Below are 24,546 nucleotides of genomic sequence, written 5' to 3'. Positions count from 1 at the left end.
AGGCTGCGGGAGCGGCCGCCTCGGCCCCTGGAGCCCCGCGCCCCCCGGAGAGCCCTCCCCCGCGGGGCAGGTGAGCGGGGGGGGCCGCTTCCTTCGCCGCCGGGTGTCCGCTTCCGCCTCGGCGCGGCCGGGCAGGGGGCCCGGCCTCGGCGCCTTCCCGCCGCGGGGCCGGCCCTCGCGGTTCTCCCTCAGTAACGCCCCCGCCCCGTTCCCCGCTGTGCTCGGGACGCCCCGGCGCCGTGTGGCCGCCGCCGCACCTGCGCCCCGCCGGCCCTCGCCCAGCGGCGGGCCTGCCCGGCCGTCCCCGGGGAGAGAGAGGCCTGCGGCCGCCCCGTGTCCCTGCCCGGCTGGTCCGAGCCCCGTATGGGGTGGAGGGGGGTTGAAATCTCACGGGCTAGGAAGCACATGAAGTGATTGACGAGTAGGTAGGCAGCGCTTGGGGACTGGGAGGTTTGGCCCCCTCTGGAAAAGGAGCGGCGGGGTGGGGAGTGCGTCCTGTCGGAGCTGGGGGGTTTTAAGCTTTTTTTGGTGTCTCTGGGGGCTCTGTGGGACCGCACTGCCTGGGGTTACCTAGCCTGAAATTTTTCTTTGTTCGTGCTGACTGACACATTGCATAAAAGTTAACGTGAAAGTTGCTTAGTACACCCTTAAAGACGTAAGAATCTCTGACAGGTCATAGATAACTTCAGTGCTACCATCTGGTTTCAGTGCTGCCTCTAATAACACTTGAGCCTGGGCTGTTCTGTAGAGTGGCGGGGCACTGTTTCGTGGTCATGAATTCACAATGTAAGTGCCTCAGTTGCACATCTAATGAAAAATAGTATAGCTTGCTGCTTTATAGTCCTGAATACTCTAGAAATACAGATGTGCCCTGTAGAGATTTCTTTAAGCCATCTTGCGCAGCATGTCTTGTAGTGTATCTTGACTGCAAATAGCTGGTGCTTGTTGAGACAGCAGATGTTGCAAGATGATTTTGTGGTAGTAACAGTGAGAGTGTGTTAATGTGTCATCTTTGGCTTTCTATATAGGTACAGGTAACTTAAGTCCAGGGTGACTGATAAGGGCTGGAACAGAACTGGGGTTTAAGAGACCCCTTAAGAGTCTCTTAAACCCCAGTTCTGTGTCGGAGAACTTCTCCAGTGCTGCGAAGTCAGTTACGTGAATTAGTGCATTATGTCAAAGACTTCTTGCGACTGTGAACTAAGTTGTAGTGTAGTATCATGGGATTGCGTGACGTCAGTCTTTGTTCTGCATGCTGCTTTTCAGAAGGCAGTAGCACATATAGATAAGGAATTGTCAAAGAATGTCTGTGATTAGTCAGTGAACGTAAACTTTCTATTTTAGCAAACCTTGCCTTGAAAAATAGAACTTACTCTAATTCAGAACAGAAAGCTTCAAGAGTTCACATTAACAAGATTGGAACTGTATCAGTTTCTTGGAGAGGAAGGGGTGAGATGAGGTGGTATTGCTATAGAAGTTTTATGGCTCTAGGAGTAGCATGTTTAAAAAAAGTTGAAACTCCGTATGTCGTATAAGAGAGTGTTGGGTGTCTAGGAATAACTTAGGAATCGTCAGCATGCACCAATTTTTACTGCCTTTAGTTAGACAAACATTCCTTCTTGAATTTTATCTTCTGCAGCTCCTGATAGTTGTGAAATCTCTTCCTGGATTTGAGCACCTTGGATGACTTAGCTGACACTCCCATAAATGATAGGCAGAGTAGTCTTCTCTCCCAGCTACCTCACAGCTGCCTAATTAGGGTGCTTGCACTGAAAGTTGGAGCATTAGTGTTGAAGCTGTAGTGCCTATTACAGACATCCCCTGACCACCTACCTATAGTTGGATAGAGGATGCCTCCGAATCTTCCCTTTGGATTCCACTCCTCTCTCTAATGCCATAGTAGCATGGCTTTAAGGTTCAGTCATGCTGCCATTTAATGTATCCATTTATCAGACTCGGTGGTAAAGACAATGACGTGATAAGTATTTTCCTCCTCCTCCAGTGTTCCCAGTATTAAGCTTTTATATAAAGTGATTAAAAAAAAAAACAACCAAAAAAACCCCAAACACATAAATCAACCAGGAAGAGGGGATTAGGCTACAGAATCATGGTTGCTCTGTTTGAAATGCAAGGGATGCTGGCTCTGTCTTTCAGTACCTGACTGAATGTTGTTTGTGAATCATTATGTTGCCTTTTTTAAAATACAGAATGTCTGTACATCTTGTAATGTACATTGGAGGAGGGTGTGCATGCTTGAAAATAAACATTTTTTTTCTAACTCCATCTACTAATCGTCATAAGATTCCATCTCTCTGTAAACCTGCTTGGGCATCTTCAGATTGATGTGGCCACTCTACTTCTGTAAAATTTCATACAAAATGAACTTCTAAGAAATCCTATCCTTACCACTGAAACTTTGGGCTAATCATATGGTACTTGCTCAGTTCAGTGGTGCTTTTGTGGAGTTTTGGTGCTGACACATAAAAGCACTCAAAGCCATGTTAGTCTTTTGTACTAGGAAGTAGACTTCTCATTTTGCTTTAGGAGGGTGAGGCTTTTTTTGTGGCTAGTCATGTAAATATGTAGTTGGCGGTGAACCTTTCAGTTTCAGACAATTTATTTTTAGTCTCGATTTAGATGCTATCCTTTTGTTATTTAGCTAGCTGTGTTTAATATAAGTTAAAGTCACAGTTCCCAAGGTGTCTTCATGTATTCATTCCAGAGTCACAGATGAACTGATGTGAAAGAAAATGTAATCAAGTCACAAACCACTGGTAATTCAAGGCAGAAATTCCATTCCTAAGATGGTGATATCTAAAGAAAACCATATGGTACAAATCAGTCAGCATTGTAGAGGAACAGAGGAGAGCAGGATAGGTGCCCTGTAATATGAGTGTTCTGACATCTTTTTCAATGTCAGTAGGAGATGAGTTCACTAGGAGAAAACAAGTCTCTGAAGCAATTTTAGTGCCACAAAGTCACTTTATTTTAGAATCAGCTCTGTCTCTTGAAATATTGTTTAAGTGGTGTTCGTGTGCGCAATTAGGTATGAAAGAGGAAGTGCTTCTCCCGATGACAACGTGCTCATTGTACGGTGATGGCCAGTGAGAGTCTTGCTTATTGCACCATAGTTGACTTAACTCAGCTGGACTAGGTGTGCTGGAGGCGATTTGCTGGCTAGTGTCAGTGAAGTCAGAAGTGCCAGGAGTTCTAACGAGGCTGCTGCTGCAAGCTGAAAGCAATGCAAAAATGTTTCAGTTCAGTAAATGTCTGAACTTCTCTCCCCCCCCCCCCCCGCCCCCTTTCCTTTATGGATCCATAATATGTTTTTGGCAATAAGTTGCCTCATTCTTCTGACTTGGCTCTAATGTGTTTAACATCTTGCTGCTGCCGTGCTTTAATTCTTTCTGTGCTTATCTTCTGCGTGAGCAACTGCTGTGACTTTGTACCAATAGAAGGCAGTATGAGCTACACAAGTCAAATCCCAGCTAAATTTGGTGTCTGTTACAAAATTGTTCCATTGACTACTAGAATTAAATTAATTAGGATTTGTGTCCTGATTTATTTACTTATTTATATCTGTTGTAATGGAACTTAAAAGTTCAGTTGACGGTAAGTCTGACAAATGTAATACATTAGAAGCAGTCTCAATAATGGGAGAAGAAAAACTACCCCATTTTACAAATGAGAACCTGCGGCATGAGGCGTGATATGCACAAGGGTGTATCAGGCTGACAGACAACTCTATCAGATTTTCTGAATTTTAGTCCAATGTTTCACCTTTGCCTCCATCTGTTAAGAAACGTTCTAGGATTCTTGCTGGAGCACTACCACTCTGTATTATGTCTCTGTGCTGTCCTGCATCATGCTCGGCTGCTGGTATAATTGTAGTTCCTTTTGGGACTGATTATCAGGAAAAAGCTTAAGGGAAGAAAAGGAAGAAAGAAGTTGTGGCCCTGCCATTTAGCATGACACCATTCAGTATTTGTTCCCATTCATGAGATAAAGAAGATACATGGCTGTGCTTCTTTCTGGTACTTGAGAAAGGTGGACAACAAGAAAAGAATGAACACTTTATTTCACTTAACAAGCTTAGTGTAATGGTATCAGGTGAATTAACTTTGCAGTGAACTCAGGAATTGTTAAGGTTCCATGTACGTTTTTATTCATACAACTGTTTCAGAATATAAAATTACTTTCCTTTGATAAAATCAGTTAATTAAAAAAACACAAAAAACCCAACAAAAAAACCTAAACACAAAAAAAAACCCCACCCACACAAAAGGCACCAAACAAAACTCAAAACCTTTAGTTTACCTTAAACTTTTCTTTTTGGGTAATGCTGTCCTTAGAGCAACAATGCAAATACTTCAAGTACTGTTTCAGACACTGGGGAGAATGCTTGACTTGTCCTAATCTTGAGCCAATAATTGGTTCAAGATTCTATTTTAAACAGCTTTTAGCATACCGCTAAAATTAATGCCTATATACTGCTTCATGTCTTAATTAGCAGTATAAAAACTAGATACATGGATGAATGTACTTTTTAAAGGTGGAGGATTGCTAATATTGCTATGGCTAGCTGATAGCATATTGTTGCCAAAGCTCTGGTTGTGCATCTGGCAATTTGGAGTGTACAGAGCTTAACTTAATTGGGAAGACTACAATCAAAGTTCAGAGAAGAGGCAGGCAAACCAGTACTTACTGTCTTGAAGGGCCTAGCGCTGCCACAGTTGAAGTGAGATGCAGCTCTAACAAATACATTATGTGATTGTGTGCGTGTCTTTCATCATAACTCTGAGATTTTTTGAATGACACATAGCAAGTGGAGAGGGACAAGTTATCTGATTGCTATGGGGAATGACGATAGCTATTGAAGCCTGCCAAACAGGCGTCCTGGTGATACTGGAACTGTAGTCAGTCATGTATAGGAATGACCTGGGAAAAATGGATTAACTTCTGGTGGCTAACTCTTGTCAGCAGTGGACTTCACAAGCTTGCGAGCCAGACTTCTTGTGCATTCTGTTTCTTTTAGTTGTTTAACTTTATATTGGGAAGTCAATATAGTATACGATTTGAGAGATATAAAAAAAATGGAATTAGTTGAAAAACTGGGATTATGTATATACACACACACATATATATGTACACATATGTGTATATATATATATGACACACTTGAACATTGTTTTAGTTTTAGTTTTGCACTAATAAACTTCCCAGTCCTTTGAACTTACGCACAAATAATATTGAGTCTGCAGAAGTTTGTGAGTAACGGTTGCTTCCTAAACGAACCTTTTCAATCAATAGTTTGTTGGTTTTTTGTTTGTGTGGTTTTTTTTTTTTTTTTTTAAAAACAGTCTTGGCTGTCCAGTGTGGCAGTTAGGTAGGCTAAACAGTGGGGAAAATGGCTTTACTCTTCCTAACGTTGAATACTTTTCTACTCCTTCCCTCCTGCCCCCCAAGCTGATAGAAGAGTGAATTCTCATAGAGAAGAGTGGAGTAAGCTTCTAAATAAGCTTCCTTTCAGAAAAGATATACCTTTATTCTCATTTCAGCAGTTCACCTGCTCTTCATACCTCAAATCCCAGGCAGATGGCTTCTAGCTGCCTCTTTTAAAAGTAAGAATTTCTTTCACCAATTCAGTGTTAGTTTGCAATAATCTCTATCTTTAGAATAGAGAACTGTACATCTAGTTGCTATCCACTGTTTTTTCACTAACTTCTACTGTTTCTGAATCCTTCAAATTCTTGACTGATGCGTTCTCCTGTCACCTAGGTATTGTCAAAATTGCTTATTCCAGAAGGTAAGGAAGTGCGTGAGCACAACGTGAAATGAGAGTCCTGTCTTCAAAACTAAAAGCTAAATGTGTTGGATGGTGTCTGCTGTTCTTGCTTCTTTGTGGGAAGTTTGACTGTTCCCTATTCCTGTTTGGTGAAAAGGTCATTTAATACCCACTCTTGTATAAGGTTCTCTACATTTTTAAGTCTCCCATGAAATGAAATTAAGACAACACTGGTGTTGAAGTAGAGGTGAAGTGTGTCCTATGAGGCCTGTCTCCTGAGCTACAGCTTGGTAGTGCGGTCTGTAATTTGGCAGTTACTTATTGACTTAAGCCTTCCATTTTACAGTAAAAGGGCCTGTGTTTAATAGCCACCCTGTATGATTTTTCAGTAGCAGAAATTCCTTATCTGGACTGTATGCGAAGCAATATTTCCAGTACTATATTACTACAGTGTTTAATAGTAGTTACATTATCTAGCAAATGAGCACCAATAAAAAATAAATCTAAGCTCCATGAAGCTCACAAATCCCATTATGTACTTTTTAATAAAATCCTCAGGGCAGTATTGGAGCAGCCTACCTAATGATCCACCTTCCTGACTCTTCCTAACTTAAAGCCTGGAATATAAAAAGTGATTTAAATGCCATAGCATATTTGAAATCAAGCTGTCCTTCCATGGAATACTCATGGCCTGAGGAAAATGTCACAGGGCTGCCTTCTCTTCTCACCAGGAGGTATGTTAAACTTAAAACAGAAAATGTTGTTACAAGTGTAGATGTATATAATGAAAAGCTATTTGTGAAGCCTAACCTCTTCTTCTTTGCTCTGTAATGTTCACCTGTAGAAGAGAGAAAAGGGATCCTTGAATTACAGTAGGTTATTTTGACTCAGTCTGTACCTATTTGAGGGGATCTGTTGCAATAATGTGGTATACTGAGTATAAATTCTCCAGGTTATCAAATTGACACTGAAAAATAGCTGCCAACATAAGTGGCTTCAGCCAAAGATCAATTTTTTCGTGGCTGGGTTTGCTAGCATGATCCAGTCTGGCTTAGGAATATTGATAGATCTAGGGGTTAACTGGTGCTATAGTTCACACAGGATGAACGGAGTCTTTCTTTGCTGATGATTTTTCAGTGACACTGGTTCTAAAATAAACAGTGTTTGTTCTTATCATACATTTCCAGCAAAATGGAAACTATATTTAAACGGCCAATTTTGGGTTTTGACTTAATGACTAAATTTATAATTTGTATATGCAAGGCTTGCTCAAGCAAACGTGAGCTTCTTACTGATGATTATTCTGTTCTCCTTGCATTGCTGGTGTTCAGTGCCCTTGTTAGTTTCTGAAACAGATCAGCTGTACAGTCACTGCAATTGATTGCCCGCACTTCCCCTTTAAAAGTATCTTTGACTGTGACTTGACCTATGGTCATGTGCTGTTTCTTTAAAGGCCATATACATTAGGTACTTGTATTATTTACATCAGTGAAATGTCCTGATAGTAGGCAGGTAGCATCTTTGCTCCAGGTACCTCCTCTCTTTTCTTGCATTAATATAGTTTCACAGAATGCTCCTTGCTTATGAGCAACTAAGGAAATTGGCTTTAAGAAGTGTGTAAAGATGTGTAATCCTCTACATCTAATTTTGTTTTCTTTTGCAGGAAGGGTTTCTCACCATGGCCATAACACAGTTTCGACTGTTTAAAATCTGTACTTGCCTGGCAGCAGTGCTTTCTTTCATTAAAAAGTTAATATGCAGGTAAACATGTCTTATTTAATTTGGTTACCTTTTTTTTTATTACAGGCTCTTATACTTCTTTCCTTCTCCCAACACCCACCCACCACTTTTCCCAGTTCTGATTTTACTAATTGCAAAACAATCAAGACAAATAAAAACTAAGTCAAATTCATTCTTTAATATGTGTATTCTTTCAGAGTTCAAAAGTCTATGTAGTGCAGTTGTGAGTGTATTTTGTGGCATGATAGCTCTAATGAGGAGTGTTTTCTAATCAGCTATGACAGGGTTTTAAAAGTGCCTTTTAAAAATACCCTGTGTCAAACTTGAAGAAAAATTGTTCTCTGCATTTTCTAGAAGTACTTGGCAAGTGATATTTTGGTTTTTAAGCAGTTCAGTTAATGGCAGCATCCTCCCAGTCATCAGTCAGTAGGATTTCATTATAAATGTAAGTGATTCTCATCCTGCTTTGTCAAGAAGCAGTTGCCTGAAACTTCAGATTGTTCTGCCTATTGAAGATTCTTTCAGAAGATTGGGGGACAGCAATTAAAGTTCAAGGGAACTGCTTTTGGGTTGGTTTTTTGTGTTTTTTTTTTTTTTTTTTCATGAACAAGACTTATCTTTGCTTACTCTTGTAAGTCATACTTGGTGTTCTTTTGAGTTGTAGGCCAATGAACACAGCAGTGTAGTACCTAGCAGCATTCAAAAAACCCTCAAGAGTTATGGTTATATAATAGTAGAGTTCAATAGTACAGTAGCAGAGTACCTGAGGTAGATCATCTCAGCACTGTGCTGTCATCTGAACTACTGTTGCTTCTTGCCACTCTTGCAGAATGTTGTTTTACATAAACAAATAGCAATCTAGAGAAATGTATTCTCCTTTTGTGTATGATGACTGCTCCTTTGCCAGTGAGGTTAAAGCATATGCAGAATATGTGGTGGACAAAAAATAACTGTTTATTTCCTGTTTGCCTTTACTTATTCCAAGAATAAGAGGAAGCTCTCAACTGGTTGGTAAATTCACTACAGATCTCGTGAAGCTTTAAAAAGATAGATTATAATGCTGTGCACAACTATATAGATGTGAACCTTAGTTCTGTGATTCGAATTCCAAATTAAATTAAGAATATTTGCTGTCAAGTTCTAAAAGAAGTCAAAACACTAAGTTGATCATAGCTTCTATATTATGTGGACAACTTCATCTCTCTAAGTGTTAAGGTAGCTTTTATAAGCAGATAATTATTTAGTAGGTGTAATGACAGTGTTTTCCTCCGTTATTCAACTTTTGAATGAACTAAATCCTTGAAATGAACAGCTGAGGAACTGCTTGGGAGTAAAAAGTAGGAGAACTTTTCTGTGAATAACAGTTAGTTGAAAGAACAAAAATTTAAAATCTTTCACATAAGCAAGTCAGTGGATCAAATTAGCTCAGTCCCTTAACTACAGATGTTTCTCCTGTTTAATGTTAGCTGCAAAGCATAGCTTGATAAATTTTGTCTTCCTGTAATGCATCCCTGCATATGAGTATGCCTGATAATCAGCAAATGTGATTTAATTAAATGTGCATTTTAATTCAATGTATATGAGCTAGTACTTATTTAGATTATTTAATTTATATTAGTTTTTAATTTAAATAGGTGTCTGTAGAGATCACGCATCCCTCTAGCCAGCATAAAGCCTACCTACAGTACTAGTTATCTCTTTAGTTAAGACTTTTTTTGGTAAACAACAGCCTGCCAGAATTCACTGTTTCCAGGAAATAAAAGGTATAAGTATAAAAAGAGGTGAAACCTCATTCTGTTTAAAATCTCTAGTTATCTTCTCCATTTGAGAAGTCTGGATGCTGCTAATTAGTAAGGAGAAACAAACCCAAGACTTCTTGAGGCGTTTGGCATTCAGAGCAGTGATCAGTATCTGTCTAATGATAGTTGTGAAACAACTGTTCCTATAAGCATCTTGTTCCCTATGTAGAAAAAGAAGTGGAGATATGTAGCCTTCCTGAGTGATGCCCTGTGTAGCATATTCTTTCCCATGTTGTATGACAGAAACTGTTTCCTCCCACCTTCACCCTTGTCAGTGTAATCATTTTGGCTAGATGGATGTTTGTTATAAGCCACTTGCTGGAGTCTTCTAGACCATGTATATTTCCCTGTTTATGTAATTGCAGAAGTGATGGCTTAGAACGGTATTGAAGATACGTATGTTGTACAGGTCTGAAGGAGGGTGTTTCCAAGCTTGGGTTTCCTTTAGAGACATCAGTTAAATCTAGTCAGCCAGAACCAGAAGTCTCTAATATGTTAGAGGGAACAATGTTTTCACCTCCTTTACGCCTAAACTATGTTGCTTTTCAGCTTAAAGGACCAGTTTCTAAGGGAGTAGAGTTAATTATATAAAGCTTGAAAATTGGATGATAGTACCTGATCTTTCCTAAGGAAGAATCTATTGGGCTTAAAGTAGGAAAAATATATCTAGTCACTCACCAGCATGCAGCAGAGGTGGTATCGCAAGCAATTCAGCTATTCTGAGTTGATGGTAGAACGTTCTATAATAGTACAACTAATGGATACGAACTCCAAATTGTAGTTTCCCAGTTGTATTTCCATCAGTAGTAATAAATGAAACTTAACTTTTCCAAGCTGCATAAGGTCAATTACATGACTGTCTTGCTATAGGAGCTTACACTCCTTGGGGAAAACATGAGTGTGAGCCTGAATTTCATTCTCTTGTGTTGTAAGGTTTTAAAATATAGCGAATGTGAGCTAAGAATATTTCAATTATTATTGTGATCTTTGAACGCTGTCGTTAAGTAAATATCTAGGTGGTTTATTTGGAGTGCACCAGTGTTTGTCTTCAATTAAAATTGATATAGTTGCTGAAATGCTTTTATTGAAACAGTATTCTTTAAGTAGAAGCATGTATTGAACAGAAGCTGTTGACTTGCATAATCTTGTACTACCTCTGTTTAGACTTCGAAGGAAGAAGTGCTTTAGGGGGGCTTTCAAATCAACCAGCTCAGAAAGCTATTTGTTAGACACAGCTTAGCATCTAAGACAAGTAGAAAGATTTCTTGGCTTACAGTAGAAATGGTTATCTTTGAACAAATGTAGATTGATAGTGTTTGCTTCGTAAGCACTGACAATCTAAGAATTGTAACTGACTATGCAAATAACTGAGTTAATTTGTCCATTTTCATATTTCTTAGAGTTGCTGCTCCGCTACTTCCACTGCAGTTTGACAAGCAAATTGCACTTTAAAATTCTTGTGAATACCGCTTTAAATTCATTATGAAATTCCTTTGTTTAGCAGACTTTTGCTGGCAGTGGTTAATATTAAGGTAGTTTAAGCACTTAATGTTTTAGCCATGACTATTTTCAGTAGTGCTGTTCTCAGACTTCCTTTTTGTTTTTTTTAAACTTAGTGCTCATGTTTTCAGAGCTTGGAGGAATCCTACATTTTTCTTTCAGGTCTGGAAGAGGGCGAAAGTTAAGTGGAGACGAAATAACTTTGCCAACCACAGTGGATTATTCCTCTGTTCCTAAACAGGTAATTGCTTAAGTGGTAGGTGACTTAATCACTTTGTTAAGTTATTATCTATTATACCAGTCCTACAACAGGATTGGTATATATCTTAGAAAGATGTAATGTTATTATACATGCTATATAATATTAAGTATATATCTTATCAAGATACAGGAAGACAAGTTTTTACTTGCAGGTAATATTAACTTGTACCATATACTTCTATTCAGGCAGAAGTAGAAGACTGGTCTTCATGGGATGAAGATGCACCTACTAGTGTGAAGATTGAAGGTGGCAATGGTAATGTGGCTGCTCAGCAAAATCCTTTGGAACAAACGGAACCTGATTATTTCAAAGATATGACACCAACTATAAGAAAAACTCAAAAAGTAGGTATTGCACTTTCAACTATACTTATGGAGGGTTTTCCTTGCTTTGAAATAGGGTATAAGTAAATTGGCAGCTTATAGAAGGTACTTCTGGTAAAATTAAGCTGTCCTATTGAAATGAGAATAGGTGCCGATGTCTAGTCTAACACGGCCAATAAAAAATACTGACTCTTTGAGATCTTACCAAACATGATGCTAGTTCATGTTTACATCTTTAGTCTTAATGTTATTGGAAACTAATGAAGAATTTCATAGTCTGAAGGCTCTGGGAAGTATAATGTGAGAACCCTCGAGTCACTTTAATTCTGAAAATGGAACCACTGCACTAAGATACTTGTGCCCATTATTTGAACAGAGATCAAATATCTCCTGCTCTACTGAAGTTTGAGGTAGCAGCACTGCTGTTTCAGAAAACAATGGTTACTCATTTCACCAAGTTGTATTGTGAAGGCTGGAATTAGGGAGCTGATATTTCAAAATAGCTTGCTCTTCAAGTATCTATTTTCATTATAGGGACAAGACAGAAGGGCATATCCATGAAAGCATCAACACTGTAAATAAATGCTGATTAAACTTCTGGTAATTGCAAGTTTTGTTTCTATGTGGAAATCGTCCAGCTGGGTACTTACAGGGCTTTGAGTCAATTGGAAAACCCTTTTCACAACGAAGGCAGTGAAGCACTGGAATGGGTTACCAGAGAGGTTGTGCAGGCTCCGTCTCTGGAAGTTGACCAAAGTGGATAAGCCCTGAGTACCTCCATCAGCCTCGGAGCTGGCAGTGCTTTGAGGAGGAGGTTGGGTTACAGACCTCCCGAGGCCCTTCCAACTTGAATCTTCCTGTGCTCCTATGAACTGGAGATGATACTGGGTCAGTTTTCTGTACATTCAGGATCTGCAGTATTGTGTAGACTAAATTCTTCTAAGGATTTTGATCTCCCAAAATCTAGGTGGCAGAGGAGGACTAGGAGAGAGGTAGATTTCTTCTTTGTATCTAATGACATTTTTCGCCTAATAGATTGAGCTTCAGGTACAGAACAAAACCTGAGAAGAGTCCATGCTGTGTGAATACTGTATACTGGGTTTAGTTTAAACGTATCTCTAGGGATGACTGCAGGCACCATAAAGAACATTCCTGCTAACTTGGCTTTGTTACCACCCTTAAATATGAATTTGCATTTGTATTTCCACTGAATCTGGGCTCAATATGAACCCCAAGATCTGAGGTGGAATCTATTTGTGTTACCGCTCATATCTACAATGTCTGGAAATGGAACTTCAGTTAAATAACAGAGTTTGTCGTTGCGAAGTAAGATGGTCTAGTCCGGTTTCCTTTTTTTCATTGGTACTAGCATTTGTACAGTCAGTGGAACTGTGAATCTACCTCTCTTGAAATTAGTAGAGACTTCAAGTAGGCTAAACGAAATAAATGAGTAAGTTCATATCTTGAGGTCAAGACAAGTAAGGGATATGTGATCTTAGCAACCATGTTAAATTTGCTAATAAGCCTTTTAGAAGAAGCATTAGTGCATGTTTCTCAGCCAAATCAGTACAGAGCTTTACCAGCTGATGTGATAGTGAATTACATTTTAACTCTCCTTGTGGTCTACACCCTCCTGGAAGAGACTTAGCCATGGTCTCCACTTGGACAAGAGCCATCGCCAGAAGGGATGTGGCGACGCAGACAGAGCTCGCACTAAAACATGCAGCCACCCAGGTCTCTGGCTGCAGGGAGTGCCAGAGCCTTGCTCTGGTGGTGGAGGGCTGCTGACACAATGACTGCATGAGGTGCACGCAGGTGGAGGATCTGCTCAGCATGGTGGCAGAGCTGAAAGAAGAAGTAGCAAGACTGAGGAGTATCAGAGAGTGCGAGAGGGAGATAGACTGGTGGAGCCACTGCCTACCATACCTGAGACGAGCATGGCAGGTGGAAGCGTCAAGAGAAGGAGAGAATCCCTTACCCTCTTGCCACCAGGCAGAAAGAGGGGACCTAAGAGATGGAGGGGGATGGAAACAGATCCCTGCTTGGTGCAGCAGGCAAATCCTCTCCCGGCCTATCTCGCCCTCCCAGGTGCCCTTACACAATAGGTACGAGGCTCTGGAACTCGAGGGCCAGGAGGATGAAGATGCAGACAGTGATCCCTCCAGGAAGTTGACTAAGGGGAACCAGTCAGCCCCATGCATTACAATGGCCACTGGTTAAAAAAAAAAAAAAAAGAAGGGTAATTGACATAGGCGACTCCCTTCTGAGGGGAACAGAGGGCCTGATATGCCAACCGGACCCATCCCATAGGGAAGTCTGCTGCCTCCCTGCGGCAAGGATGAGAGACATTACTAGGAAGCTCCCTAGGCTGGTAAAATCATCCAATTATTATCCACTATTGGTTGTTCAGGTTGGCGGTGATGAGGTAGCTGATAGAGGCACAAAGACGATCAAAAGGGACTTTAAAGAACTGGGGCAATTTACTTGAAGGATCAGGAGCGCAGGTAGTGTTTTCCTCCATCCCTCAGTAGCCAGGAGGCATATGGAAAGGAACAGGAAGATCCATCTCATTAATGCATGGCTCAGAGGCTGGTGCCAGCCGTGGAATTTTGGGTTTTTCAGTCATGGGGCAGTTTACATGGCACCAGGCTTGCTGGAGACAGATGGGGTTCACCTGTCTCAAAGGGGGAAAAGGATTCTAGCTCAGGAGCTAGCAGGCCTCATTGAGAGAGCTTTAAACTAGATGCGAAGGGGGAAGGGGATAAAACCAGGCTTGCTAGGGATGAGCCTAGGGGTGGCATGCCTGTGTTGGAGAAGAGATCAATAGCCCAACTGAAGTGCATTTACACTAATGCACACAGCATGGGCAATAAGCAGGAAGAGCTGGAAGCCATTGTGCAGCAGGGAAACTATGATGTGGTCGCCATCACGGAAACGTGGTGGGATGACTCACACAACTGGAGTGCTGCAATGGATGGCTACAAGCTCTTTAGAAGGGATAGGCAAGGAAGGAGAGGTGGTGGGGTAGCCTTGTACGTTAGAGAGTGTTTTGATTGTCTAGAGCTCAACGAAGGTAATGATAAGGTTGAGTGCTTATGGGTAAAGATCAGAGGGAAGGCTAATAAGGTAGATATAGACCACCCAACCACGATGAGGTAACAGATGAAGTATTCTACAAGCGGTTGGCTGAAGTCTCACAATCCCTAGCCCTTGTTCTCATGGGAGACTTCAACTTACCAGATATCTGCTGGAAATACAACACAGCAGAGAGAAAGCAGTCTCAGAGGTTCCTGGAGTGTGTGGAAGATAACTTCCTGACACAGCTGGTAAGCCAGCCAACCAGGGGAGGTGCCCCGCTGGACCTGCTGTTTATGAACAGAGAAGGCTTGGTGGGTGATGTGGTGGTTGGAGGCTGTCTTGGGCTCAGCAAACATGAAATGATAGAGTTTTCGATTCTTGGAGGAGTAAGGAAGGGGGTCATCAAAACTGCTACCCTGAACTTTAGAAGGGCAGACTTTGGATTGTCTAGGAGTCTGGTTAGCAGAGTCCCTTGGGAGGCAGTCCTGAAGGGCAAGGGAGTCCAGGAAGGCTGGATGTTATGCAAGGAGGAAGTCTTAAAGGCGCAGGAGCAGGCCATCCCCATGTGCCGTAAGTTGAGCAGGTGGGGGCGAAGACCGGCCTGACTGAATAGAGAGCTTTGGCTAGAATTCAGAAAAAAAAGGAGAGCCTTCCATCTTTGGAAGAAGGGGCAGGTGACTCAGGAGGACTACAAGGATGTTGTGAGGTTATGCAGGGAGAAGATTAGAAAGGCGAAGGCCCAGCTAGAACTTAAACTGGCCACCACTGTTAAAGATAACAAAAAATGTTTCTACAAGTATATCAGCGACAAAAGGAGGGCCAGGGAGAATCTCCCTCCTTTGTTGGATGCGGAGGGAAACATTGCCACGAAGGATGAGGAGAAGGCTGAGGTACTTAATGTCTTCTTTGCCTCAGCCTTTAATAGTCAGAATAGTTATCCTCAGGTATTCAGACCCCTGAGCTGGGAGACGGAGATGGGAATCACAATGAAGTTCCAATAATCCAAGAGGTAACAGTTAGCGACCTGCTACTCCACCTAGATGTTCACAAGCCTTTGGGGCCAGATGGGATCCACCCAAGAATCCTGAGGGAGCTGGCAGAGGAGCTTTCCAAGCCACTCTCCATCATTTATCAGCAGTCCTGGTCAACCGGGGAGGTCCCAGATGACTGGAAGTTAGCAAATGTGATACCCATCTACAAGAAGGGTCGGAAGGAGGAGCCAGGGAACTACAGGCCTGTCAGCCTGACCTTGGTGCTGGGAAAGGTCATGGAGCAGATCATCTTAAGTGCCATTATGGGGCACATGTGGGACAACCGGGGGATCAGGCTCAGCCAGCATGGGTTTATGAAAGGGAGGTCCCGCTTCACTAACCTGGTCTCCTTCTATGACAAGGTGACCCACTTAGTGGATGAGGGAAAGGCTGTGGATGTTGCCTACTTGGACTTTAGTAAGTAAGGCCTTTGACACTGTCTCCCACAGCATTCTCCTGGAGAAGCTGGCTGCACACGGCTTGGATAAGTGCACTCTGTGCTGAGTTAAAAACTGGCTGGATGGCCGAGCCCAGAGAGTGGTGGTAAATGGAGTCAAATCCAGTTGGCGGCCGGTCACGAGTGGTGTTCCCCAGGGCTCAGTGTTGGGGCTGGTCCTGTTCAATATCTTCATTGATAGTCTGGATGAGGGGATTGAGTGCACCCTCAGTAAGTTTGCGGATGACCCCAAGTTGGGTGGAAGTGTTGATCTGCTGGAGGGTAGGAAGGCCCTGCAGAGGGACCTGGACAGGTTGGACCGTTGGGCCAAGGCCAACTGTATGAGATTCAACAAGGCCAAGTGCCAGGTCCTGCACTTGGGTCACAACAACCCCATGCAAGGCTACAGGCTTGGGGAGGAGTGGCTGGAGAGCTGCCTGGCGGAAAAGGACCTGGGGGTGTTGGTTGACAGCCACCTGAACATGACCAGCAGTGTGCTCAGGTGGCCCAGAGGGCCAATGGCATCCTGGCTTGTATCAGGAATAGTGTGGCCAGCAGGACCAGGGAGGTGATCGTGCCCCTGTCCTCAGCACTGGTGAGGCCGCACCTCGAGTACTGTGTTCAGTTTTGGGTCCCTCACTACCAGAAGGACATCGAGGTGCTGGAGCGTGTCCAGAGGAGGGCAACGAAGCTGGTGAAGGGTCTAGAGCACAAGTCTTATGAGGAGCTGGGTGAGGGAGCTGGGGTTGTTTAGCCTGGAGAAAAGGAGGCTGAGGAGAGACCTTATTGCTCTCTACAACTACCTGAAACGAGGTTGTAGCGAGGTGGGAGTCAGTCTCTTCTGCCAAGTAACAAGTGATAGGACGAGAAGAAATGGCCTCAAGCTGCGCCAGGGGAAGTTTAGGTTGGATATTAGAAAAAACTTCTTCACTGAGAGGGTTGTCAGGCATTGGAACAGACTGCCCAGGGAAGTGGTTGAGTCTCCATCCCTGGAGGTATTTAAAAGAAGGGTAGTCGTGGTGCTTGAGGACATGGTTTAGTGGTGGACTTGGCAGTGCTAGGTTAACGGTTGGACTCGATGATCTTAAGGGTCTTTTCCAACCTTAACGATTCTATGATTCTATTGAAACTTAAATTGTCTGCACAGATACGCTATTGAAGTAGCTAAGAGAGCTTATGTTCCAAAGCAGTATAGCTGTGCAGACAGCGCTATTCTCAAGAGTATTACCTTACAGTGACCTATTGTGGAAGCAGGATTTCTCCAAGGAATATATCATGTAATTGGTAGCTTATATGAGTACTGGGAGATGTATTTGATCTGTGATTCTTTGTGCCCCTTCTCTGTCTTGATACAGTCATAGGTCTCCAAGTGACTTAAGAAAAAGCTAGTCGGGGGAGGAGGGAGTTCTTGTGCCTTTTGCATTTAGTTTCTCTCACTTATCAGTTCATTTAGCTGTACAGCTTCCAGAACCTGAGCAGGTGTGAGGTATGGTGTGGTGTTGTGTAGCTGTACCTTCACAGGCACAGAGTTGTATGATCACCAAGGAATCTGTGCAGTGCTTTGACTCACCACTTTTCATTCTTTTTTTTGATTATTTTCAGATAGTTATTAAAAAACGAGAGCCTTTAAATTTTGGGATTCCAGAGGGAAACACAGGATTTTCTAGCAGATTAGCAGCTACGCAAGATATTCCTTTTATTCACCAGTCTGTAAGTATGTTCTAAGTATTGATTTTGTATTTGACAGTTAAATGACTGTTCTGTAGGAGAAGGAATAGTCTACCTAAGGTGTGCATTGTGGAGAGCAAGAGGAATAGTTGTGGAATAACGTAAATTGTTTTAAAATTGAGTATTTGGTTCAAAGCAATGAAGTAGTTAATCTAATTTTAACTGATTTATTCTCCTGAGAAACTTAACAGATCAGTGATAAAAAGGTAAGAAGCTTCAAATGCTTGTATACTTGCAAATCTTCTAAAGCAATGCACTATACATTTTTTTGGGTTCTACACAGTAAGTTCCTAGCAAAAGAGTAGAAGTTGTTTGTTTTGTGTTTTTTTTTTTTTTTCTTGAAAGCACCTTTGCTTTATTATCTTGGACCCATTTTTACCTTTCTGCTTCTCCCTTCCTTTCTGTAGGAATTGTATTCTAACAGTCTCCTAAATTTTGCTCTTCAGCCTTTGAAAAAATAGTCTGGTTACCTAACAGCCTGGCTGTTTAGAGGGAGGTGCTCATTCTCTCTCTTCCCCTTTGCCTTCTTTAACGGTGCTTCTGCTTCAATTAACATAGTGCACAAAAGGGTCTAGGCAGAAAGCAGTACAGAATGGTCATGCCACTTCCTTAGACTGTCCATAATGAAAATAATTCAGGAAAGGACTTCTAGTGAGTAAAAGCAGCACTCAGGTGATATTGGACACACAAACATGTGGACGTATGTGTTGGTTTGTCTATGCAACTTCCAGAAATCTTTTACACTATCTACTCAATTCATCTGCTCAATTTATCTTCTTCCTAAAAATGCACCCCAGTACTTCCTTCCTTCCTTTGTTACCCACCGATAGAATCAAAAAAACCTCCAATAATTAACGGGAAAAAGTCAGTATTAGAGCAGGGGAAAATGCTTAGACAATAAGCTGAGAAGTACTGTCGTATCTCAAATATTTCTGGAAGTCTGAGTCATCAAGGTTAAAAATAAGAGTTTTATCTAATTTTTCCATGTGCTTAGAGCTTCTCTTTTTTTGTTTCAGCCTGAACTGGGAGACTTGGATACTTGGCAGGAAAATACTAATGCCTGGGAAGAAGAGGAAGATGCTGCGTGGCAGGCAGAAGAAGTTCTTAGGTAACTGAAAATAATGTAACACCGTGTAACTTTTACATGTACAAAAATCAAATACAGGTTCGTTTGTTGTAACGCCTTTCTGATAAGTGGTAAGAATTGTTAAACAATTCTTTAGACAAATTATGCATCTAATCTCTCTGTAACTGGTACTTGGCAGAATACATTTTGGATCTAATCAATTTAGTAGATGAGAGAGTGGGGGAAATCTGAGAATCACTGGAACGTTAGAGCAACACATTAACCCTCCCTGCCCCCCAAAAAAACCCAGCACTGCCCCCCCAAACCCAACAATTTGTACATAATAAATAACATGTTTCAACTTGATTAAGTAAAATACCACTGGATGTTGTTATAAAAAGAATCATAACCATGTACTGTAAAGTAAAAATAGTTCACGATAGAAGGTGAAGTGATAAGTATGTTTGTGGAATCCCTGTAGGAGCCATGTTTTTCTAGCTAACTTAGCTAAACTAGCTGGTAAGGCTTGAATGTAAAATCAGTGTCTTGCACAAAATGAGCGTGAATATTTAATCTGTTCCATTTGTGTTCTTTTTTTCCTCTTAAGAACACGTGGAAGGAGTACGAAGGGTAAAGAGATGGAGATTGAGTTTAAGCTAATCACATGCAATGATTTGAATTGGCAGTGACTTATGTTAATCTGTTTCATTTCAAGGTTTTATCAAACTTTTGCTACATCATCAGATAACCCGTCTCAGGTGGCTCCAGCTTCCTAAACTGCTCTCATTCTACTCACAAAATCACAAATACATGGCTTCAGTGGGACAATAGTGATAATATGAAATAAGGACGTGATATATTCAAAAATCATTCTAGAACTGTGAATCTTTAAAGGGAAAAAAGGTATTTTTGCAAAAAAAGGATTCTGACCAACTATTGTAATATTTAGGAAAATTTACTTTTTTCAACCAGTAGAGTAAGACAAGAGGGAAGTCACCAGCACACTTTTGATGCATTAATGATAGATAATAAATTTAACCAATTCTAATTTTGTCAGTCTTGCTCTGCAGCAGCTTAACATGTGAGAATAGGGCTGTAATGCAAATATTTTTGTAAACTTAATCAGATACCTCTATGTGTACAGTCTGGTCATTATCTTGTGTTTTTTTAACTTGAACACTGAAACTGTTTCAGGTCTTGTCTTTCACTAATATATCACAGAAGTACAAGCTTTGTGATATGAATGATGTGCCTTTGGGCTGTTTTTGTTCCAAGGATAGTACCTTTTCCCGTAAAGAATATCAATAGGCTCAGTAAGATTTAATCTCTAAAGTGCAGTCTACTGAGACTTAATCTATGATGCACCAGACAAAGAAAATGAAAGACAATGAAAAATACTGCTTTTTTTTTTTAAACTGAGAAATGAAACAACCACTTTTGCTAACTGCAGAGGCCGCATTGTACTTTATTTAACCCTTGCCACATTCCATTACAGATGTTTTTAGGACTATGAAAAGAAGTGCTCAAACTTTCTGAAGCAGGGGCTTGTCTTACACAAATCAGCTACTACAAATAATCTGGTGTGTGCATATGCCATTTTATTTCTGGAGTGTAAAATTTGTGTAGTGGATATTCCCAGGATGGTTAAAGGTATAGTGTCTGCCAATTGTCAGGTTCATACTCTAGAATACTTAGTAAGAGAGATCTCTTACGTGGCAATAGCAGTGGGGTTTTCCCATAAACTCAGTTTTTCAAAGTGTCATCTTAATTGAAGCTGTTCGAGATTTCAGCCTGTCATCTTTGCTATTGAAAGGCTCAAGTGGTTACTTTTCATAGAATTCCTTCCTGGCCCCACTAAAAATTATCTTTACTTGTTTTAGAAGAGATGCATATGTGTCTGAATATTTCAAGTAAATAAAAAGAACATGATCAGAACTGTAACTGTCTGTATTACATGCTGCTTGGCCAGCTATGCATGGCCACCTCGGTACAACTGATGGTTGTGTAAGCTGTATCCCAGCTGTGTGAAGTAAAACCTTTGTTTTGTTCATGACACATCCAATTACAATGTTTTTCTGTAATTGAGGAAAGTGCTGGCTGATTTTTAGCAAGATTGATAGGAAATACCTTCTGGGTTTACCGTTTCTCTTGCAGTAGACATCTGCGGCGTAATTAACATCTGACATTTAACATAAAACTTAAGTATAGTACTTGACAGGCCTGGCTCTGTTTTCAACAGACTGTACTAAGGAAGTGATCTGGAGTCTCTTCTTAATGCTAGAAGACTTCATCTTGGTCTACGAAATGATCTGAAGATTTCAGACTGCTAAATGGGGGGTAAAGTCACCATAACCCTCCACAGTGTTAATGCTGACTGTACTCCAGCAGTGCTTATTGAGAATGGAATAAGTGTGCAGAAAAAGTAAGGATCTTCCTTACCTAGCTGTGTCTGGGTACCTGTTGGTGCTCAGTTAGTATTCAGAAGTGTCTTGGACTGGAATAATTTTCATGTAGTAATGGGGTGCTGATCTATCATGCAGAAATAGGCTGTTGCCTGCTAAATAGCAGAGAAGACTGTATCCTGTGGCCTTCTCTCTGGTGACTTAATGCGTATGCGTAACAGTTGAAATAAGCATGTATAGCAAGCAAATGCTTCCTGGAATCAAAGCCTGCTGAAACACAATGCTGAGGAGTAGGCTGCTAGTGCCTGACAAGTTCCTGTAGTCTGGTTTTTTTCTGACTCCCCAGAAGGTTTTGGGCTGGGATGCACTGAAATTTTCCAGTCAGTGATGAATCAGCATAGTGGACGATACACTGGATTTTCAGTTAACTGAAGTTAGGTAGAACTTGGTTTCTTCTGCAAATTGTAGATACCTATTTGCACCTTTAGACTTTCTAATACCAATATTTTTTTTTTTCCCAGTGGGAACAATTAAGCTAAATGCTGGTGCATTTTTAATTGTGTCGAAGTAAAAGACCAAATGGTATGAAATCATTTTTATTACAGTTATTCAGTATGTGTACAGTAAATAAAAACATGCTGGAATAAGAATGTCTGCTAACAGTGTTCTGATTATAATTAGTGTTCTGCTAACCAATGAGAGAGGTTTAGTTTTTTTGGACATAACTCATGTTAGGAATGCAAAGCAAGATTGATGTCAGGAGGAATGAATACTTTCCTGGTTTAAACAGCTTACATCATTCCATCCAAACTCTGCTGAACTCCTTGCTTTGGAACCCAGAAGAAGTGAGTCAGATATGGCTGTAGTTCGTCATAGGCTCTTCCTTTATTGAGAAATGAAACCTTTCTGAGCCTGAAAGGTAGTAACTTTATTCCAAACTTCCTGCATGTTTTCAACATAGAGATCAATGTTTTGAATAATGACCAGGTAAAAGAGCAGCGGAAGGGTAATCGCTTTGTGGTAAGCTACTTGTTCATATTTTTTTGGTGACTTCAGTTCCTCTATCTGAGGTGATGGGAAGGTTTCTTCTCACTTGGGCATAACTGAAGTCCAATAAAATTACTCAGCCAGTAGAGGGCATGGAAAGCACTTCTCTGTGCATAAGATTTCTGCGTTGTGCGGTTTATAAGGGGGAAAAGAAATATGATCTGCTTTGACTTTCCTCACTTCAGAATTGCAAATGAATAGCAGCATTGCTTAACACCTCATGTGGCTTTTTGGAACTCTACTGTCTCTTCATGCTGGCTGGTGTACATATAGCTTCTTCCCTTCTGCATTAGTTCAGAGGTGTGGGGAATATAAGAAAACCTGCTACTGTAAAGTGGCAAATATTATTACTCTGCATATGCTAGGCTGACAGCACTGTCAACTATCCGGCTTTCTGGTGGAATGTAGAATAGTGGGTCATGATCTCAAAAAAAACGTTTGGGCTTCCATTAACTTGGGAGGTTGATCTTGATGAGACTAATTTCATTCTTCCATGACAGACAGCAGAGCAGCTCAATAAGAGTGTAGGAAAACGTCTAGCCATTAAAAATCAATCAAGGGAAACCATGAAGGTGTTAAATAAGTGCAGTCCCTCTCCTGTCCAATACAAAGATAATACGTAGTCTTTGTACCTCAAATATTTTTAAGTTTTGTGTGCCCAGTTTGTCCATAGTTGAATCTACCAGAGAAGGTTGCTTCAGGTGATGATAGTTTTTAATTCTGTATGTTTACACACTTAAGTGGATGTGCACAGGTAATTTAGATATTGTGAAAGTTAAATCCTTACTGCCTTGTCAATTAGAATTCTTTATTCTCTTTTAATAAGCAATTCTTTATTCTTACTGAATCTGTGTTAAATTTCATGTTTTCAAGTTAATGAAGCTTCATTTTTATTTTTAAAGTCCTCTTGCAAGCAACTTAGCAAATTTTTCATATCTAATAAACTGAACCAAAGCAGGAGTGACCTCCTTACACCATTCTCTAACTACTTATGCAATAGAGGAGAGAGCTGCAATGTGCCGCTTGGAGTATGGATCCTTGTTGCCCTGGCACCGCTCAGTGATGTGTTCTAGCTGAAGTGAGGGAATAAAATAAGTGGATTTTTGTTTTGGTTTTGTCCTTCGCTCTAGTCAGCTATGTATTTGTTGAAATTAGAAGCCTATTTCTGTAGACAGATTCTTTGAGCTAGCAGATAGTGATGTCTAGGGTTTTATAGCAGCGATAAGAACTAATGCTGAAAGGATATACAACTAAAGACTTTTTAATTAATTTTTTTTAATTTCCTTAAAGGCTATTGTTTATATTTGTAATGAACAATAGAGTACAACACAGATCCTGAACATATGAAAGGGAATATTAGAAGTTATCATCTCATCTGTTCATGAGGAAAATGTTTGTTGTGCTTGCATTACAAAGAAGATAGCTACTGATGCCTCTGCCGAGGGAAAGGAGGGCACACAAGTCAGTGTTCTAGACAAGTCAAACTGTTTTGGTCTGAATTTGAAAAGACAGGTAATCTGGCTACTCAAAGCATTACATAGATTCCCACTCCCCAAATAGCTCTAGGCCTTATAACTGTTGTACACTCTCACTGATTCACTGACTCTGAAGCTTTGAGAATTGAGTGGCTTTTAGACTGTAAAATATTTGAACAGATGTTATTGCCTAAGACTAGATTAATCTGAAAAAAGAACTTCAGCACAATAAAAGAATAACCGTTCTGAGCCTAACTGCAGTAGACTGAAGCTCTGTTTTTATTAGTTATAATAACCTGTGTATTGACAGGAACTTAAGGTACAACTATGCTGAAAATTGGATTCCTGTTATTTAGCAATTCATGTTTTCTTTAATTACAGGCAACAGAAGATAGCAGAAAGGGAAAAAAGAGCAGCAGAACAACAACGAAAGAAAATGGAGAAAGAGGCCCAAAGGCTAATGAAAAAGGAACAGAACAAAATTGGTGTAAAACTGTCCTAACAGAAACCAGGCATCAATGGCAGTGCCAGTGAAAAAGAGAATTTCAGCTCTACAACATACATATTGGTATTGATTTAAGTATTTCTAGGACTTCAACACACTGCTTGGTTTCAATGCATTCTTCAGGTCATCTTGGAAGCCAGGATTCTCCCAAAATACCGTGAACTACTAGTAGATGGTTCTTAAAGGAGAAAAAAACCCACAGAAAATCATGCCTTGATGGAATGATGTTTCCTGCAATAGTTCTATTCCAGCACCCTTCTTTGCAGCAAAAGTGATTGAGCAAGGATGTTGATTAAAAGACACTCGCAATGAACAGCTCAAGCCTAGAGAAAAGAATGTAAATATTCAGTGGTGGGAAATCTACTGTAT

The 24,546-nt window shown here is 40.8% G+C and overlaps 1 protein-coding gene across 6 annotated transcripts; it reads left to right on the top strand.

Annotated features, from left to right (window-relative positions):
* On the top strand, window positions 1-24,546 carry EBAG9 (estrogen receptor binding site associated antigen 9). Of its 6 annotated transcripts, none has more exons than XM_082327881.1 (7): window positions 1-70; window positions 7,449-7,546; window positions 10,987-11,065; window positions 11,272-11,430; window positions 17,557-17,664; window positions 18,699-18,790; window positions 24,054-24,546. In XM_082327881.1, the coding sequence occupies exons 2-7, from the start codon at window positions 7,464-7,466 to the stop codon at window positions 24,172-24,174; spliced, it is 642 nt and encodes a 213-aa protein (XP_082184007.1). In that variant the 5' UTR covers window positions 1-70; window positions 7,449-7,463; the 3' UTR covers window positions 24,175-24,546. The 6 variants fall into 6 exon arrangements, with proteins under 6 accessions (XP_082184007.1, XP_082184008.1, XP_082184009.1 ...); XM_082327882.1 differs by lacking the exon at window positions 1-70 and adding an exon at window positions 358-425; XM_082327883.1 differs by lacking the exon at window positions 1-70 and adding an exon at window positions 5,562-5,621.

The sequence above is a fragment of the Platalea leucorodia genome (assembly GCF_965183815.1).
Source record: "Platalea leucorodia genome assembly, chromosome: 1".
Lineage (NCBI taxonomy): Eukaryota > Metazoa > Chordata > Aves > Pelecaniformes > Threskiornithidae > Platalea > Platalea leucorodia.
Note: the sequence above shows the minus strand (reverse complement) of the source record. Positions and strands in the feature narration are given on the sequence as shown.

Coding starts and splice junctions, on each gene's coding strand:
- EBAG9 (XM_082327881.1), top strand. CDS start 7,464: ATGGCCATAACACAGTTTCGACTGTTTAAAATCTGTACTTGCCTGGCA. Junction 11,431..17,556: donor CTATAAGAAAAACTCAAAAA/GTAGGTATTGCA, acceptor GATTATTTTCAG/ATAGTTATTAAAAAACGAGA. Junction 18,791..24,053: donor CAGGCAGAAGAAGTTCTTAG/GTAACTGAAAAT, acceptor CTTTAATTACAG/GCAACAGAAGATAGCAGAAA.